Here is an 18,700-nt window from a genome sequence, read left to right on the forward strand (position 1 = left end):
GGGATTCCAGCCTGTCCAGTATCCAGGGTTACGGATGTGCCACTACACTGGGGTTATGACTTTTCTTGGTAGTGACAGAGTGGGGAAAGTTGAGACTCAGCAGCTTCCAGGGCAATGAAGAAGGGGGAGGAGTAGAGCAGGAGGGTGGGGAGAAAGCCTGATGGTTGCCCTTTTTTTGGTTTGAGACAGGGTCTCACTATGTAGTTCGGGCTGTCTTTGGACTCACTATGTAGTCCAGCCTGGCCTCAAACTTGTGGAGATCCTCCTGCCTCAGCCTCCCAAATGCTGGAATTACAGGCATGTGCCACCATGCCCAGCTCATTGCTCTTTTTTTTTTTTTTTTGGTACCAGGGATTGCACTCGGGTCCTTGCGCTTGCGCAGCAGGCGATGAAACCACTGAGCTAAATCCCTGGCCCCTTATTGCTCTTTTGAAGGTAAAGGTTGCAGAGTTTCTGATTTGTGTAGCCCTAGACCAGTTTCCAGAACTTTCTCCTTAGGGGAGAATAACCAAGCATTGCTCCTGAAGAGATGGGATGCTGAGAGGGGTTGCATCCTTTAGCATCTCTCCTCTTCCCACTTCCTGCCTTCTGGCCCAGGCCGATAGTGAGCTTGTAAGTCGGGGGAGGCATTTGGCTGGGAGGCAGCTCTGGAGGAGGAGAGGACATTGGAAGTAGGACTCTAGGTGTGACGGCCCAGCTGTGTGTCCTTGGGCAGGTCACGTAGCCTCTCTCAGCCTGACTGACCAGGGATAATCCCCATCTTATGGGGTCACCAGAAGGCTCAGTGTAGTGCCAGGCCAAGCCTCTTCAATTGTCTCCTCTTTTTTTCCAGGCTCAGGTGGGATCCAGATCCATAGAGGTTTTGTGTGTCTGTCTCAGAATTAGATGCCCTCGTGGGAAAGGGGCTCTTAGCCCCCATATCAATGTTTAACCAGATATGGAGGTCAATATTTACCAGAGAGAAAGCAAGCTGAACAGGGGTTGGGTGAGAGCAAAGGTCCTGGTGGGAGGGTAGAGCTAGGCTGGGCTGGCTGGAGCCTGGGCAGTGTGGGGAGCACCTGAGTGGAGCCAGAGGAACATCGTGTGCAGCGGCGAGAGGCCAGCAGAGGTAGGATGGAGGGGTGGCTTGGCTGCTCCTGGGCCTGGAGGGCAGGAGAGAGCTGCCCACTTGGCTGAGGGGCCTGAGCTGAATTTATTCAGGGGCCTGTGATTTCGCAGCCTCCTGAGGGTATTGAGGAGCCAAGATAGAGGCACCAGGAAGAATGCCTCTGAGACTTGAAAAATGAGGCCTTTTCTTACTAGGAAGATTCAAATGCCCAGTTGGAGATCAGGGCCCCGCCAAGGGCCCTTGTGTGTAATGGGGGGTGGGGCAGGGATGATGGATGGATCCTCCAGAAGGGTTGGCCCTGAGATTAGGGCCGGGTAGTGGTGGTGGGGAGAATGAGACTACTGAGGCCAAGGCCAGGGCTGATTTATCCTCTCCTAGATCAAGACCTGCCCAGCCCTACCTACCAGCCTGGCTTCCCCAGACCAGCCTGGGGCAGAGTTGGGGTGGTGGTGGTGAGGCCTGTTATTCCTGTACGTCATTTGTCCAAAGGTGGTGAGGCCAGATTCATTCACTGGGCTGTGCTGCTAGGCCAACAAGGAAGCTCTCTGACCATGCCATCACCCCTGCTGAGACCTCAGAGTCTTACAATCCTATCTATTCTTTTGGGCAAGTCCTGACCAGCCTGAGAAAGGCTGGGCAGATGGACAGCAGGTTGGCTAGGAGCTGTGGGCTGGGAACCCTTTTGAGAGGCTCAGGGCAGGCTTCCCAGAAGTATGTGCTGGGAGATAGGCTGACGCCTGCCCTCGTCAGGGTGCCAGGCATTGTACTCAGCATTTACAAAGAACGTCTTATTTTGGTCCTCACCATCTGCATGGAATTGTGGCCCAATCCCTAGGAATTTCTGCCACCAGTTTACAGGATAAAGCAAAGCCTAAAGGGGTTTAAGGGAGTGCCCAAGGTTCTCTCCCTAAAAGGCAGAGCCTGGATTCAAACCCAGGTCTGATTCACAATGCAAGGCCTAGAAGAAAGAGGTTTCTACCAACCCCCTATAAACCAAAATACCCTCAGTGCATGAAATGTGGAAACTTAGAAACTGCCAGGGGGAAACAGGTCAGAGGGAAATCCCAGCCTTCAGGCAGAGAACCACTGTGTTTTGGGCGTCTGTCCTAGTTCTATAGGCTGGCAGTGTCAGTAACACAAGGGTAGGATTCCACTGCCTGGGGTGAGAACTTGAAATGGGCACTGAGCCATCCTATTCCTGACACAGGAACATGGTGCTGCTGCAGGGGATCCTGGTGCTCAGCTTGTCCTGCCTTCTAGGCCCCTACTCTGTGGTGAGGCGGGGCTGAGGACTGGGTGGGATGGGATCAGCAAGTTGAATAAGACACAGATCAAGAGGGTTGGGGAGTGGGGGCGGGAGAGGCCAGAGGGGCTGAGGGAAGAGGAGAGGAGCTCAGGTCCAAGGAAGGCTTGGCTGTGAGGATACCCCCCCCTTCTATCCTCACCCCTTTCTTAACAGCTCTCTCCTGTGAGCGCCATGGAGCCCTTGGCCAGTGAGGTTAGTACAAGAGGCAGGAGGGCCTCAGGGCTCTAGCCTGTGGCTTGGACAAGGTGGGGAACTTCTGGGAAGGGTCACTCTTCACCGGCTTCCTCCTCTCTGCAGTCAGTAAGTGAGCCGACCCAGGAGAAGCTGTCTCCCCTTGTCCTCCTCAAGTTGGGCAACCAGGTACAACCAGGTGGGGCTGGGGAAGAGTGGGCAGGGCCAGAGGGAGGAGGGTCAGTCAGCAAGAGTGAGGGAACTGGGGTGTGTGGCCATGAGGCAGAAGCTGAGACCGGAAGAAATGGGGTGGGAAGGAGCTCAGTGTGACCTTCCTTCTCCCTTGGGTCTGGGACAAGGCTTGCCACCCTTGGGCAAGGAGGATATGATAGAGAGACATTCACCATAGAACCTGGAGCTGACCTCTTGACTTTACTGACCCCTGACCTGTCCTTGTAGGATTCTGGTGCCCACACTGCTCTGAAGAAGCCCCCAAGAGACTGCAAAGACACCCCAGCCCCAGAGGAGACCCACAGACTTGCCCAGGCCATGATGGCTTTCAGTGCTGACCTGTTCTCTGTGGTGGCCCAAACGTCCACCAGCCCCAACCTCATCCTGTCGCCCCTGAGTGTGGCTCTGGCACTGTCTCACCTGGCACTAGGTACTGTGGTGTCATCTGTCCAGACCAGCAGAATTGGGATGCCAGTAGTATGTCTGCTCCAGAGGTTACCAAGGAGTGGCTCCTCCATCAGGGTCATTTGAACATTTGGTAAAAATGCAGATTCCTGGGCCCTTACAGGTCTCAGTGAATCAGATTCCCAGGCATTGGACCTGAGAATATGTTATTTACAAGTCCTGCTAGTGATTCTTTGTTAGAATTTGATAGCTACAATATCTCCCTTTGGATTTATGGTTCTCACTGCAGGACGCTGAGGTTCATAAAGGGAAGGGATTCTGAATGAGTTTCGGTACTCAGCCTGGCCACAACAGAGTTGAAAGTAGAACCCAGGAGTCCTGTCACTCAGTAGGTGTGGGAGGAGAGCATGTGGTCCCTTTGGCATGCTTGTCATGGGTCTCCAAGAGGGCTGGAGTGGGCAGTGAGGGTGGGAAAGGACCCCTAGCCCAGGCCTCAGCCCACACGGTCCCCTCCAGGGGCTCAGAACCAAACACTACGGAGCTTGGAAAAGGTCCTGCATGCAGACTTCGGGCCCTGCCTTCCCCATCTGCTAAGCCACATCTGCCAGAACCTGGGCCCTGGGACATTCCGAATGGCTGCCAGAATGTACCTGCAGAAAGGTAAGTGCTGACAGCAGGAATCACCTGACATGGTGATCTGTGGTGGACCAAGGGTTCGGGAGATGAGCTTGGCCCCTGGTAGCCGTTTGTGGAGCCCTGAGCCCTGGGGACACCCTGTGACCCTGTGTGTGCAGGATTTCCCATCAAAGAAGAATTCCTGGAACAGTCAGCACAGCTCTTTGGCGCAAAGCCCGTGAACCTGATGGGAAGGCAGGAAGATGATCTGGCAAACATCAACCAATGGGTGAAGGAGGCCACGGAGGGGAAGATTGAGAATTTCCTTTCAGAGATGCCAGAGAACACCGTGTTGCTTCTCCTCAATGCCATCCACTTTCAGAGTGCGCCCCTCTTCTCCTCATGTTCCCTGCCGGGCAGCTCTGCCCTCACCCTGTAGGCTATACAGGCTTTCTTCTGAGGATCTTGCTTCCAACTCAGGCCAGGCCATGAGGCAGGGGGTGGTCTGGGTATGGTGGGGAGGGGACCAGGAACATGATGAGGTTGTTGAAGACAGAACACCCTGGGAGAAAATGGGCCAAAAAGACTCAGGGGAGGCTCCTGGGAGCATTGCAGGGAATGGAGAACATCCAACCCCAGATTTCAAAAATGCTACAGGGAAGAGACCTACGACCAAGCGATTCCACCCAACACAGCTTCCCCTGGGACCTTGGCCTCCACCTCTCCTCCTTTAAATGGGTTTGGGGTGGGATGGGAACGAGGCTGGTCCCAGTCTACATAGTGTCTGCCCTCTCCCTGGCTGCAGGTTTCTGGAGGAGCAAGTTTGACCCGAGCCTCACTCAGCAAGAATCCTTCCACCTGGATGAGGAGTTCACGGTCCCGGTGGACATGATGCAAGCCCATGCGTACCCTCTGCGGTGGTTCCTGCTGGAGCAGCCTGAGATACAGGTCACCCTTGGCTGCCCAGCAGGCAGGGCCTGGGTGCTGAGAGGTGGGAAAAGGAGGGGCAGGCTCCGTAGGGATATACTTGCTGCCCCATCTTCCTTATAGTCACATTTTGGAGGCAGGTAGCTCTGAAAGGTCCCACTATGGCCCCACTCAAGAGGACCAAGGTTCTTTGAGGGTCATTCATCCAATGAAAATATATTGGACACTTTCTATGTGCCAGATACTGTTCTAGGCACTGGGCTTTTAGTGGAGCACAAGGGGGACCAAGGCCCTGCCCTTGAGAATGAAGATACACAGTGTAGGAGCAAACGTAAATCTTGATTATTTCAGACAGTGGTTAAGTACTATGAAGGAAAGAAAAAGGTCCTCTGTTAGTGACTGTGGAAGGTGTTTAATTTATTTATTTTTAGACATGGGGTCTTGCTGTGTTGCCCAGGCTGGCCTTGGACTCCTGAGCTCAAGTGATCCTCCAGCCTGTCTCCCACTACAGGCTCACAGGCTCACAGTATCATGCCAGTTTGGGGGAAGGTATTTTAGAGAGGGTGGTCAAGGAGAATTCTTTGAGTTGAGACTCAGGTGACCTTTGGTGATAAGGGTTGATCTCTTCCGTTTTCTGTTTTTTGTGGTCCTGGGGATCCAACCTAGGGCCTCATGCATGCCAGACAAGCACTGTACCCCTGAGCTATACTCGCAGCCCTGGTGATAAAGGTTTATTATGAGGATTGTAAAGCAGCACAGGTACCACCTCAGCAGCCATGTAGCCATTCAGGATCTCAGCAACCCAAGCCTGATTTGATCTGAGCTCTCACCCAGTGCTTCTTAGAGGAGAGGATCTAATAGTGTTAAATTTCTTAGCATTGTGCATAGAATATTCTGACTGGATGGAGTTCTCTGCCGAGCTGTCTCAGGCATGGCTTGCCTGATTTTTCACTTGAATGTGGTCTTTTTGACTGGGCATTTATTCCTGGGCCAATCAGCTGTGGCTGAGACAGCAGTGGTGGTTGGTTTTGAAAGGTGATCATGACCCAGAGCATAATCACTTCTGCAAGAAGGAGCCACTTGGGCAGCCTGGCAGGATCTGTGGACAGGGCAAGTCCACTCTGCATCCATGTCCCAGCTTCTCTCCAGCTCATCCCAAGATGATGGTCTGGCGCACTTCCCCACAGGTTCTCTTCTTCCTGTTGCTTCTTCCCTGTAGACTGTGTACTGCCCACTCTCTCTCCATCCTTTATCTCCATCTCCACATCTCATGACCTTCCCCTCCTGCAGTCCCTCTGCAACAGGTCCAGGCCACCAGACCTGATGCCCTCCCCCTGGCAGGGAACCTGTGCACAGGTGCTTTGCTGGAACTCAGGGAGTTGTAGCTGCAAGAGACACTCAAGCCTAGTGTTTTTCATACTCCTTAGCTGTAGGGATCCCTGTAGATAAGATCTCACCCCCTACCTCAGTATATGCACACAGCTGGCAAAGTCACTGGATGAGGGTAAGAGGGAGTAGGGAGGGTGCTGCCCTTTGCAATGGCTCCTCAGCATGCTAGTTGAAACCCAGTGACCCATCCATTGTACACATAGAGAAACAGAGGCAGAGTGATTCCTTAGCCTGTTCACATGGGTAGCTAGATGCAAAAAGAGAGACACCCTCCATTCACTGAGCACAGCCCAGGGAATGCAAACACTCCTGGAAGATTCAAAAGCATGACTTTTTTTTCTTAAATTCTTTTATTGGTACATTTTAGGTATACAGTACATTTACATTTATCATTGGGTGCTCGTACCTGTACATGGTGTATCTTGGTTCTTATTTTTTCCCCATTACCTGTGAGCCCTTCCCTATTTACATAGATTCATTTCCATTTTTTTTTCTTTCTCATAATTTTTCCTTTCCCTTCTTTCCTTTCCCCTTCCCCTCCCACCATCCCTATTTGGACCTTTTCTTCTGCTTTAAAATTATCAATTATTTGTTTTAATCATTTTAACCCTTATTTACACTTTCAGTTTCTCACACTAGAGAAACTATTTGGTACTTACACAGGTGTGTCCTATTTATTTCACTTAAGAGTATGGCCTCAATATGCATCCATTTAGCTATAAATGTCCCTAGTTTCTCGTTCTTTACAGCCGAGTAGTACTCTAGTTTATAAAAAAACCACATCTTCTTTATCCAGTTTCCAGGTGATGGACACTTGGGCTGTTTCCAAGCTTTCACTGTTACAAACTGTGCCGCTATAAACATGGGTGCACATATATCGCTGTGGTATGATTCTTTCAATTCTTTGGGGAAGATACCCAGCAGGGAAATAGCTGGGTCAAATGGGACCTGTAGTTCTAGTTCTTCGAGGTATCTCCATACTGATTTCCACAGTGGTTTTCACCAGTCTGCACTCCCACCAACAATGGAGAAGGGTTCCTTTCTCTTCACACCCCCACCAGCATTTGTTATTGGTTGATTTCTTGATAGCCATTCTTTGTGGGGTGACGTGGAATCTCAGTGTTGTTTTCATCTGCATCTCTCGAATGACCAGTGATGAACATTTTTTCATATATTTATTTGCTGCTTCAAAAGCATGATTGAATTTGGTTGCCTGTCAACCTGGAGTGGGGCAGATGGTATCACTCACAGGTGAAGAAGTGAAGGGTCAGTGTGGTCAAGCACAGACCTGATTGGGATAGACTTGAATCCAAGTCCATCCATCTCAGAAGTACTGTACCTAGTTCAGACCCCAGCTAGGTTTGGATGCTTTCTGGTCCTCATGCTGTCTCTTTCCCTTATCTGCAGGTGGCTCATTTCCCCTTTAAGAACAACATGAGTTTTGTGGTCATGGTGCCCACTCACTTTAAGTGGAATGTATCTCAGGTACTGGCCAACCTGAGCTGGGACACCCTGAACCAGCCCTCACTGCGAGAGAGGCCCACCAAGGTCCGGCTGCCTAAGCTGCATCTGAAACACCAGCTGGACCTGGTAGCCACCCTCAGCCAGCTGGGTAAGGAGGCTGTGCATGGGACAACCCTTGGGTGGGGCTGAGCAGTGTGTATTGGGAGAGACTGAGTCACAGCTGGCTCTGTGTCCTGGCCTTTTCTGAGCCTGAGAGAGGGTAAGAGGGTTTGATAACCTCTGGAGTCTCTGTTTTGGAATGAGCTGGACAATCCAGGGGAGGTGGAACCTATTCTGCTCCCTGAGACAAAACACTGCAAAGAATCCTGGGTAGAGAGCCCAGCATGGCATGTGAGCCTCATTGGCTGTCCTGCAAGGGGAAGAAGGAGAAGCTGGAACGTTGCACTATTATAGTGGCACATCTTCCTAGCAGCCATTTGCTAAGCAACTTTTCTCTTCCAGGCATTGTATTAGGCACAATTTAGTGGGGTGGGCACCGGAGGAATCAATACTTAACAATTCAGCCTAAGTGATCAGACAGAGGGTTTTTCTGTAGCAAACTGCGGAGAATATCAAAGAGGTACTTAATCCAGGGAAAGCTTCCTAGAGGAAGTGACATTTAAACAGATATAAAGGTTAACCAGAAGTCAAGTAGAAGGCTGGGTTTGAGGTACTCCCTGGCCAGGATGCCAGCAAGCCTGCGGGGCAGAAGGGAGTGCTGACCAGGCATCTGCTGTCCTGGCCAGGCCTCCAGGAGCTTTTCCTGGCCCCAGACCTTCGAGGGATCTCTGACCAGGGCCTGGTGGTGTCCAGCGTGCAGCATCAGTCCACCTTGGAGCTCAGCGAGGTCGGTGTGGAGGCAGCCGCGGCCACCAGCACGGCCATGTCCCGCATGTCCCTCTCCTCCTTCAGTGTGAACCGCCCCTTCCTCTTCTTCATCCTTGAGGACACGACAGGCCTGCCCCTCTTTGTGGGCAGTGTGAGGAACCCCAACCCTAGCGCACAGCCCCAGCTCCAGGAGCAGCAGGATTCCCCGGACACCAAGGACTTGATCTACAATCAGAAAGGCTTCCCCTATGAGGACAAGTCCTTCAGCCCTGACTTAAAACTTACGCCCCCCTCAGAGGAGGATTACTTCCAGTTTATCAGCCCCAAGTGAGGGGCTGTGACTACCAGAATCCTGAGTCCCCCACCCGGATCATCCTTTCAACTCGTGACTTTCTAACCAGCTTCGTGGGATCAGGGGCAGGGCCCATGGGCAGACAGGGAGAGGCAAGAAGATCTGTTCTCTTCCAGCTTTTCCTGGGATGTCTGGGGTGGGGTGGGCAGGGAGGAGAGCAGGCGTAGGGGAATTGTTGGCAGGATCCCTCTTCATTTCTTCCAAAGGGGCTCAAAGGATATCCTTTCTAGAGTCTGGGTGGTAGGGCAGCTGTCCATCCAGTTTTGTCAGGAGGTAGTCAAGTCAGTCAGTCCTTAAATCAGCTGGGACACCTCCATGTTTATAAGCACAAGAGCCAGATGCTGCCTTTGGAGATGTCTCTGAACACCTTGGCTGGGGAGAAGGGAGGTATGGTGATAGCTTGGGAGGCAGGGCAGTTCCCTAGGATCAGACATCATCCTGCCAGCCTCTGCCCCTCATGGGCCCTTGTGCCCCTTTCTGTAGGTGGAAGGTGGCATAATCTGCCAGCCTCTAGCCCACTTCTTATACCTTGCCACCCCAGTCTCCTCACAGGTCCTTAGAGATGCTAACACTGCCAGGACTCCATCCTTCCTCTTTCCTGTCTCCCTCCTGTGGCCAGAAGCTCAGAGAGCGAGGCAGGGAAGGGCCCCATTAGCTCCCTGAGGCTCTTTTGTAAAGTTTTTATAGTGATTTTTATGCTACCTGAATAAAGATTGAATGGGCCTGGCTGGTTCAATGTCATAGTTCTGGGCGTGGGTGGAAGCAGGTGGCGGTGGAGGGGAGATGGGGAGGTGGCTACAGAGCAGACAGCCCTGAGCCTTCTCTGTGCCACGTTTGGTCTCTGGCCACGTGCCAGCCCTCTCCAGGGCCACTTCCACACCAGTCTGGCCCTGCTCTCTGCCTTTTCCTCTCTACATGCCTCAGGCAGCCAGCAACAAGGACGGCTCAGCATAGGCTCAGAATAGCACCAGCCTCCCAGTTTTTGAGAAGAACTGGTAATTAGGGAGCTTGCAAAGTTTCTAATTACACACTGGCCCCTTTGCCAGGAGCTGGCGCCTGCCAGCTTGTTGAGGGGGGAGGTGGCAGCAGGCTGATAGCTGGAGGCTGTCAGAGCTAGAGGATTTGGGGGATGCAAATGGGGGTACCTTGGCCTAGAATTGACAACTTCCTCTGTGAGAGCCCAGGAGCTGGGAGTAGCCCGGGTGTCCTTGTGGGTGGGGAGTTCCAGGGCATCTGTGGGTGGGGGCATCTCCCTGCTGGGCTCTTGTCTGAGTACAGGGTGTCCAGGCAGCATGTCCAGGTGTCCTGGAGCCTAAGAGCATGTGCTTTGGGTCAGAGAGACCTGGCATGGAATTGTGCTGCTTAGAAGCTAGCAGTGAGGAGGTGGGGAGTAAATGAACCAAAGAAGTGCACGGTATGTCAGAGGAGGAGCTTCCAGAAGAAGAGTGGTAGAAAATAAAGCAGGCAGAGCCCAGAGTGGAGAGAAAAGGCCTCCTTGAGGAGCAGGGGCTTAGGGAGGTGAGGGAGGGCACACAGAAGTCTCAGGAGGGAGCTCCTGGCAGGGGAATAGCAAATGCAGAGGTCTGGAGGTGGGAAGAGCTCAGAAGTTCAAGCAGCGAGGAGGTGGGGCTGGAGAGGGGGACAAGGAGGAGGTAGAGGCAGGCAGAGCACAGGAAGGGACAGATCACACAGGGCTCTGGACCATGGTGAGGACTGTGGTTTTTATTTTGGGAAAAGGCCTGGAAGTCACCAGAGGTTAACTTAGTCAACCAACTCAGCTTTACCCCCTGAGTTTTTCTGGACTCTCTCTTCCTTTCTAGTTCAGTTCCCAGTGCCCAGCTCCTACTCCCTAGGGCACCACCATTGCTTCTCTGCCACTGGTCTGGCTGCCTTAACTGCATCCTTTTCCCCGTAGGTCCTTACTGAGCACCTTCTGTGTGCCCAGGACAAAAATATCTGGGGATGTGGCAATACACAAGAGACAAGGTCCCTTTCCTTTGGGGCCTGAAGTTGGTGGTGGAGTGGTCCAGATAATAAACAAAAACATAAGATCAAGTTCAGTGATGAGGCCCTAGAATACCCTAGACACAGAGCCCGAATCATTCCTTGTTACCTTCCTTCCAAGAGGAAAACAAAACAAAATACAGTAAACAGGGCTGGGGATTTAACTCAGTGGTACCACCACCTCTCTCGAGAGCACAAGGTCCTGAGTTTGAACCCTGGTACCAAAAAACAAAAACAAAACAGTAAACAGAATGAGAAATGCCATAAAAGCTATTCAAAAGGTTTTGTGATACTGTGTAACTGGGAGAAATCTATTCAAGGTAACATCGGTGCTGGGAGATGGATGGTATAAAGACCTGACCATTTAGAAAGACAAGGAAAATATTCAGGAAGAAATGATATCCAGACAAAGATCCTGGGGCAGAAAAGGGCTTGCATCATTGGAGAAGAAGACAGAAGGTGAACGTGACCCAGCCAGAGAGAATAACGGAAAGAGCACTACAGAGCTGGTCTGGAGTTAGATCACACGAATCCTTGTAGGCCGCTGGAGCAAGGGGTTTGAGCTCTAGTCTTAGTACAAAGGGAAACTGAATAAGGTTGTTTTGCTTTAAAATTTTTAGTTAAGGGCCAGGGATTTAGCTCAGTGTTTCTGCCGCCTGCCTTGCAAGTGCAAGGTCCCGGGTTTGATCCCCGGTACCAAAAAATAAAATAAAATAAAATAAAATTTTTAGTTAAGATGTAACATACAAGCTTGGCACAGTGGTCCATGCTGATACTCCTAGCATTCTGGGAGGCTAATGCATAAGGATAACAAGTTCGAGTCCAGCTGGTGCAACTTAGCATGAACTTGTCTCAAAATAATAAAGGGAGGGGATGTAGCTCATTGTGAAATCCCTGGGTTCAATCCCCACTACTGACAAAAATGCAAAGTACATAATCATAGCTATACATAAGCTTAATTACAATTTTCATGAACCAAATACTCTTGTGCAACCAGCACCCAGAACAAGACCTCACTCTTGAGCCTTCTGGTGATACTGGTGAGTGTTTCCTGTTTTTTGGTACTGGGGATCAAACTCAGGTCCTTCCGCTTGCAAGGCAGGTGCCAGAACCACTGAGCTAAATCCCTGGCCCAGTGTTTCCTGGTTTTGAACTTCATAGAAAGGATTCATATAGTCTGTACTCTCTGGTGTCTGTCTGGCTTCTTTCGTTCAACCTTGTGTTCATGAGATTCATTTGTGTTACTGCTGATGGCAATGATTCCTTTGCTGTGGAATACTTTTAATTGCGGGGTACCATGATCTGAGTTAGACTCTGGGAAGCTCACTTGGCTGAGCAGAGCACAGACTGGAGGGAATGAAGGTGGGAGTAGGAAGACTAATTAGCAGACAGGAGTCTGAGGTTGGTTGGCCCAGCGTGCTTGCTGTGGAAATGGGGAAACAGGATCCACATGTCATTTGCAGATCAGTGTCATAGAATTCTTGGATAGATCACGTGGGGAGATGAGAGAAAGGAAAGAATCAAGGATGACAGGGTTCATCACTGAAATTCCTAGGTTAGCACCACTGGGCTAAATCCCCGGCCCGGTGTCTTTTATTCATTGATTTTTGGTGGTACTAGGAAGCGAACTCAGGACCTTCTCCCTGAGCTACATCTCCAGCTGTTTGAAGGCTGGGAAGTGCTCCTGAAGGAACACAGAGGTTTGTATATACAAAATTAGACAAGTACTCTACCACCGAGCTATATCCCTAGCCCTTTATTTTATTTTGAGATGGTCTTGATAAGCTGCCCAGGCTTGCCATAAATTTGTGATCCCCCTTTCAAGTAGCTGGGATTACAGGTGTGTACCACTGTGGTCAGCTGGTTTGAATGTTTTAAAACTTTACATAAATGTATTAAACTGCTCGTTTCTATTCTCCTGTGACTTGTATTACTCCACATCGTAAGACAAATCTGTGTTGACATATGTGGCTTCATTTCATTGTCTTTCATGGTTGTAAACTTTTCCACTCTTTTTAAACTTAATTGATATTTTTATTTTGTTTTTGAGTAGGGGGCTATGTTGCCCAGGCTGGTCTCAAATTCCTGGGCTCAAGTGATCCTGCTGCCTCGGCCACCTAAGTAGCTGGGACTAAAGGTGTGGAACATCACACTCAGCTTACTTAGGCATCTTTTGAGCCTGAAAGGAAAATATCTAAGATCAAAAGCTATCAATAATAGGAAGAAGAGATTTTTTTTTTTGAGAAATAAGTATTTCCCATCATTGTGGATTCTTATACATGTTCTCCACATATATGATGTAGAGATGTGCTGGGTGTCTTCTGGCATAATTGCGACAGTTTGGCATGGATAGCACACAAGTTGGTGTCTTCAAATATTCCAGGCAGAATGTGGGGTAGTGGTAGAGCACTTGCCTAGTTTGTGTGAGGCCCTGGGTTCTATCCCAGAACAGTGGGAGGAAAAATGTCACTAAGTTGCCAGGGTTAGGCTCGAACTTTCCACCCTCCTTCCTCAGCCTCTCAGAGTTGAGAGTGCTGCTGGGATTACAGGCCTGTGCTGCAACCACGCTTAGCCTAGTTCAGTGGACTTCTGGTAATATCTAATTTCGCTGAGTATCACAGTAGTGGGCCTGTGATGAGGTTTCTTCGCCTTCCCAGTAGAGGGCACACTCTTGCCAGTGACTTTGGTAGCCAGTTGCTTCCTGGGTGTTTTATTGCCATTAACTTGAGCCCTGTTTACTTACTGTCCTTTTCCTTTGGCTGGAACTCCAGGTGGAGCTGGTATTAGAGAGCAACAGTAGCTGTTAACACCATTAGACTTTTTTAAAAAATTAAATAAATTTTTATTTAAGGAATTTCACATGTAATTCCTTCAATACTCATTAAGTTCACTTTAATGAGGGTCTTTGTCTTCAAGATAGCCCTTTTTAAAAGAACTGATGCTTAAAAAAAAAAAAAGAACTGATGCTTAATTCAGTCATCCTATTTGCACACAATTCTTTTTTCGCCATTTGAATTATGGACAAACAATGGCAACTTCAAAATTCCTGGGATCTTATATCCAAAATTCTTCCAGCAATTTACACTTTAGGAGCCTAGAGTTTGAATCATACATAATATTGGTATCATGGCACATGATCTAGATTCTGTATTATTCCTTCATCATTCATTTCTAATAGTGAAAGTCAACATTTTTCATTATTCTTGAGCAAAATGTTACAGGTCTCATTGTCACCACAGCAGTAGGTTTACTGTGATGGAAGCCCGACCTATGTCTCAATTTTAGACACATTGACCAATTTGGGACACCAACTGACAGCACCCATTCTAATCTAGAATGAGGCTTTGGACATCATTTGACTTTTCCACTCTATCTAGTCTCCTATTGATGGAAACTGAGGGGCCTTCCAGTTTTTGGCACAGCAAACAATGCTGCTGTAACATTCTTGTGCATACTTCTTCCAAAAGTTGCACCTGTGAGTAAGTGCCAGATGCTCTTGGGGGATGTCTAGATATAAACCATAATAGGAAGGTTCCTTTTTTTTTTTCCCTAGTGCTGGGAATCTAACTCATGGCCTTTAGCATGTTAAGGCAAGTGCTCTATCACAAAGCTGCAGCGCCAGGAATCTTTTTAGCTTGCATCCCCAGGAATTGCTAAGTTGTAAGTTTGAGTATGTCCATCTTTTTTTGTTTTGTTTTTGAGACAGTGTTTTGCTATGTAGACCAAGGCTGGCTTTGAACTCATGATCCTTCTGCCTGAGCCTCCCAAGTGCTGAAATTATAAATATACACCACCACATTCAGCTTGAGTTTGTCTATCTTTAACTTCCTGGGCTGCTACATATGGTTATGCACAATTTTGGCATTTATTGCCAGATTGCACATATATAATAGGCAAAATTTTAACTATTTTATTTAATTAATTTATTTATGTACTTTTTTTGGAGACAGTGTCTTGCTATGGAGTTCAGGTTGGCATTGAAATCACTATGTAACCCAGGCTGGCCTCCAATTTGGAGTTGATCCTCCTGGTTTGGCCTCGCAAGTGCTGGGATTACAGGCATGCACCATCACGCTTGGCTGGTGGGTTTTCTTTTTTTAAACAAGACACCAAAAGAAACACAAATTAGAAAAGATTGACAAATGTGATGCGAAAATTAAAACTTGTTTTTATGAAAAGATACCATGAGACACAGAGAAAAGATAAGCCTCTCACTAGAAGAAAATATCGGTAGCACAGATAACTGACAAAAAGATTACTAACTATAACATAAAAAGTACTATAGATAAATGAGAAAATAAAAAACAATTTGACAGAAAAATAGGCCCAGGTAATTTACAGTAGAAGAATCTCAAGTGGCCAATAAACTAATGAAAGATGTTTTAGCAGAGTGTGATGGCACACACCTGTAATCCCAGCTACTCCAGAGGCTGAGACAGGAAGCTCACAAGTCCAGGGCCAATCTGGGCAACTTAGTGAGACCTTATCTCAAAAAATAAAAATAAAAAGGTCCGAGTGTGGTGGCGCATGGTTGTAATCCCAGCACTCAGGAGGCTGAGGCAGGAGGATCGCTGTGAGTTTGAGGCCAGACTGAACTACATAGCGAGACTCTATCTCAAAAAGCAAAACAAATAAATAAATAAAAAGGGTGTGATGTAGCTCAGTGGTACAGCATTTGCCCTCAGTTCAATCCCCTAGTACTGTCACATACACAAAATTTATCCTCACTGATTATCAGGGAAATGCAAATTAAAACCATAGTGCTGCCAATCAATTTAGGTGGAATTCGTGAACCAGCCAAGTGCCACTCTGCTAGCAGTCCTACGTCACCCCATGGCACCGGGTAATGCTGGATGACAACAGTTGACACAGCCTGCTGCTGGCCACTGCTGCTGCTGGCCGTCACCATCCGATGCCAGCTTGTGCTGGACCTCATAGGCCAACTGGGTGCTGGTCTTCGTCGGCTGCTCATGTCTGGGGCTCTTGTGTTAACAGCTCTGAGTGTGTATTGCTCTTTCTCTGGAAACAACTGCTCTGTCCAGCCACTCAGGATAAAATCCCAAATAGATTTACGGTACTGTTGGAGCCCACACTACCTGAGAAATAAATCACGAGCAGGTTTACGGGAACACCAGAGTGAGTCTTCATTTTAACAGGACCAGGGCTGCAGGCTGGTGAATGCTGCTTATCTAACAGTGGCAGGCCTGTTACAGTGAGGGGCAAGGAGGAAAGCTTGCTGTGAATATTGGGCATGCAAATGAGGGGCCCAGATCCCTCCCTTCCTGATCTTAGCCACTCCAAGGTGCTCCTCCCTTCTTCAAAAAGGCAACAGGATCACGTGAAGTGGCGGGAGTGTGGGAGGGGCACCACGCTTCCTGTCTGGCTGCACTCGTGTTGGAGTGGAGAATGGTGCTTTGATAGCCAGGAAGACACAGAAGCAAACTGTCCCAGTCCATTGGGAATGGGGGAGCAAAGGAAATCAAGGGAGAAGAGCAGACCTCTGCTGGTCAAGCCACACCCCTCCACCTGGCAGGGGTAAAAATGAGAGTCAGGCACTTCTCTGTCTGATTTCCCCACTGAGAGATGTCATCCTCCTTAATTTTCCTTTTCCTAAAGGTTGTTTTATTGGGAAACCATAAATACAACACTGACATGAGCTAATTTAAACAACTGACCCTCTCTAACCATTAAAAGGATTTTTTTTTTTTTGCCTTGGGAAATAATGTTGCAAGTTATTGCCCTCTTTTTGACAATATGCACACTGGTTTCTGCCCAATCCCTGATGAGTAAGTTTTGGAGAGGCTTGTGCGTTACCCTGAGGTGATGGTTGAATAAGAACAGTCTAAAGCTGCATCTTTTTCTCTAACCTCTTATCCTTCTTTGTCCTTTCTGCCTGGTTCTGGTTATTATAGGCCATGAAGGCCTCTTCTACCAAGGTCAACAACAGAGTTTGGAATCGTGCCTCAAGTTTTTGTGACTTCCTCCTAATATCTGGGGCATTGGCCATTTAAGCTCTCCCTTCTGCTGATCCTGAGTCAGTGTGAGTATGCTTTCAAAAGGCCTCTGAGAAGTGATTTGAAATGCTGGTGAGGACAGCAGTACTTTGGAGGGGAGTGGCAGCACTAAAGCATACTGGGTGTCTCACTGCTGGAAGTCCTGGTGCTTGGGAAGATGTACATGACAAGTAGGAACAGGCTGAAAGGTTGACCTCTAGCTGTCCAAGGGGAAAGAGGGATTGCAGTCTCATGGAGCTCACTTTCTCTGTCTTGGTTGAACAAAGCAGTATTGCTGCCAGATAGAAACTGGGTGTGAGCGCACACTGTGGGAACTGCCAACTCTATACCTGGTGAGGTTTTTGCAGGGGTGAAACCTGTTACTCAGTTTTGGGTAATGCCCTTGTATGTATCCATAGGATCATGGAGTGTAGGGTCACATAATCCAGGATTATAACTCCTGCCATCAGGATAAGGATAAGATTTTCTCCTGCTGCCATCAATCAGGACTTGAAATATAGCCTTGTTCCAAATTACAGTTGCTGCTCTTTTGAAGGATGGCAACTGGGAGTGAATATTATACATCGTTCTCTATGCACAGCTATCAGTCTTCTGATCAGTTTTCCATTCATGAGCACTGGGTTGTCTCCAAAGGCCATTTCAGCTTTGATTTCTACAGTCCCATAGGCATCGAGGAGGGAGTCAAATATTCTGTCCTCACTCTAACCCTGTTCCCCAGTTCTCACTTTTGGTGCAGAAGATGTCTTATAGCCAGTGAACAGATGGCATTGGCAGATAAGGAAAGTTTGATTTTGAGGTGCTCATACTCTGGACCTGCTAATGGACTGCTATTCATATTCAGGAAGGTATCTAGACTGAATGTGTTTCCAAGCCTGCACACAACTACTGTGTGTACCTTTTATAAGGACAATAAAAATGGAAGTGGCTGCTGACAGGCTGGCTCCAATCTAAGGGTCACTAGGGCTTATAGTAGCTACTGGTGATTTATGGATTGGGTGAGGTAGTTATGAACACTTTAAATGTCTAGAGAGACAATTTTTCTCTGGATAGAAAATCCTAGTCTGGGGAGTTAGCTCAGAGGCACAGCATCTGCCTCGCAAACGAAAGGTCCTGAGTTCAATCCCCAGTATTGCAAAAAAAAAAAAAAAAAAAAAAGAGAGCGAGAAAGAAAGAAAGAAAGAAAAGAAAATCCTCTGGGGCATGGACATTGAGGTATCTGAGGTTGAGTTTTTGCTCCAATGGAATATGGCCCAGCTACAGAGGATGGTGGTGAAAGATCTCAATATAGAGATATATAGGGGCTATTGGTAATAGCTTGGACCTATGAAGAAGGCCAGAAGCAATCTTGAAGGTAATTTCTAGACCAGAAACACTTGGAGAAGGTGATGCTTGCTTTGCAGAGGGTCAGCTGTGATGGTACCAGCTGAAAGGAGGCTCCACTATTATCCATTAGTATAGTGTAATTATGCTACCTGTATCTTTGAACTCTTGTAAAGTTCGTATCTTCCAGACTAAAGAAATTCCAAGTTAAGCTGATGACGATGATGCCATCCTTCCAACCAGAATCTCCAAAGAAGGAGCCAGAGCTCCACATATCACTGGAGCAGTCAGCAAGAGATTCTTAATCCTCCAGTAGGCAGGGTCAATTGTCCCAGATTACCGCGGAAGCAGTTACAGAAGACGGACTTTAGCATTTCAGCTCCCTTTAAGATTAAGGAGGAGGAAATCTCTCAGGGGGAAATGAGACAGATGAGAAGTGCCTTACCATCTCACTTTCCCCCTGTGGGCTGGAGGGGGCTGTGGCTTGGCCAGTAGCTGTCTGCCCCTCCCCTTCGTGTCCCTTTGCT

At 48.5% G+C, this 18,700-nt stretch overlaps 1 protein-coding gene and 2 non-coding genes across 3 annotated transcripts; 2 read left to right on the top strand and 1 right to left on the bottom strand.

The window, feature by feature from the left end:
- Window positions 1-951: 951 nt before the first annotated feature.
- On the top strand, window positions 952-9,558 carry Serpinf2 (serpin family F member 2). Its single transcript, XM_004857146.4, has 10 exons — window positions 952-1,108; window positions 2,316-2,382; window positions 2,568-2,606; window positions 2,712-2,774; window positions 3,045-3,246; window positions 3,738-3,881; window positions 4,016-4,219; window positions 4,642-4,784; window positions 7,560-7,764; window positions 8,402-9,558. The coding sequence occupies exons 2-10, from the start codon at window positions 2,320-2,322 to the stop codon at window positions 8,812-8,814; spliced, it is 1,476 nt and encodes a 491-aa protein (XP_004857203.2). The 5' UTR covers window positions 952-1,108; window positions 2,316-2,319; the 3' UTR covers window positions 8,815-9,558.
- Window positions 9,559-10,887: 1,329 nt separating this feature from the next.
- Window positions 10,888-10,963, top strand: LOC147823852 (small nucleolar RNA U83B). The gene has a single exon (XR_015443326.1). It is a non-coding gene; the product is annotated as a small nucleolar RNA U83B (small nucleolar RNA).
- A 3,086-nt stretch (window positions 10,964-14,049) lies between these two features.
- On the bottom strand, window positions 14,050-14,183 carry LOC147823853 (small nucleolar RNA SNORA1). The gene has a single exon (XR_015443324.1). It is a non-coding gene; the product is annotated as a small nucleolar RNA SNORA1 (small nucleolar RNA).
- Between the last annotated feature and the right edge of the window lie 4,517 nt (window positions 14,184-18,700).

This window comes from Heterocephalus glaber, unplaced genomic scaffold (genome assembly GCF_053883595.1).
Source record: "Heterocephalus glaber isolate CG9 unplaced genomic scaffold, H.glaber_assembly_v1.0 deba00001564, whole genome shotgun sequence".
NCBI lineage: Eukaryota > Metazoa > Chordata > Mammalia > Rodentia > Bathyergidae > Heterocephalus > Heterocephalus glaber.

What these genes read in the sequence shown, in the direction of transcription:
- Serpinf2 (XM_004857146.4), top strand. Translation starts at nt 2,320, where the DNA reads ATGGTGCTGCTGCAGGGGATCCTGGTGCTCAGCTTGTCCTGCCTTCTA. An exon ending in TTCTAGGCCCCTACTCTGTG is followed by an intron (nt 2,383 to 2,567) that starts GTGAGGCGGGGC and finishes CTTTCTTAACAG; the next exon opens with CTCTCTCCTGTGAGCGCCAT. An exon ending in AGCCACCCTCAGCCAGCTGG is followed by an intron (nt 7,765 to 8,401) that starts GTAAGGAGGCTG and finishes TGTCCTGGCCAG; the next exon opens with GCCTCCAGGAGCTTTTCCTG.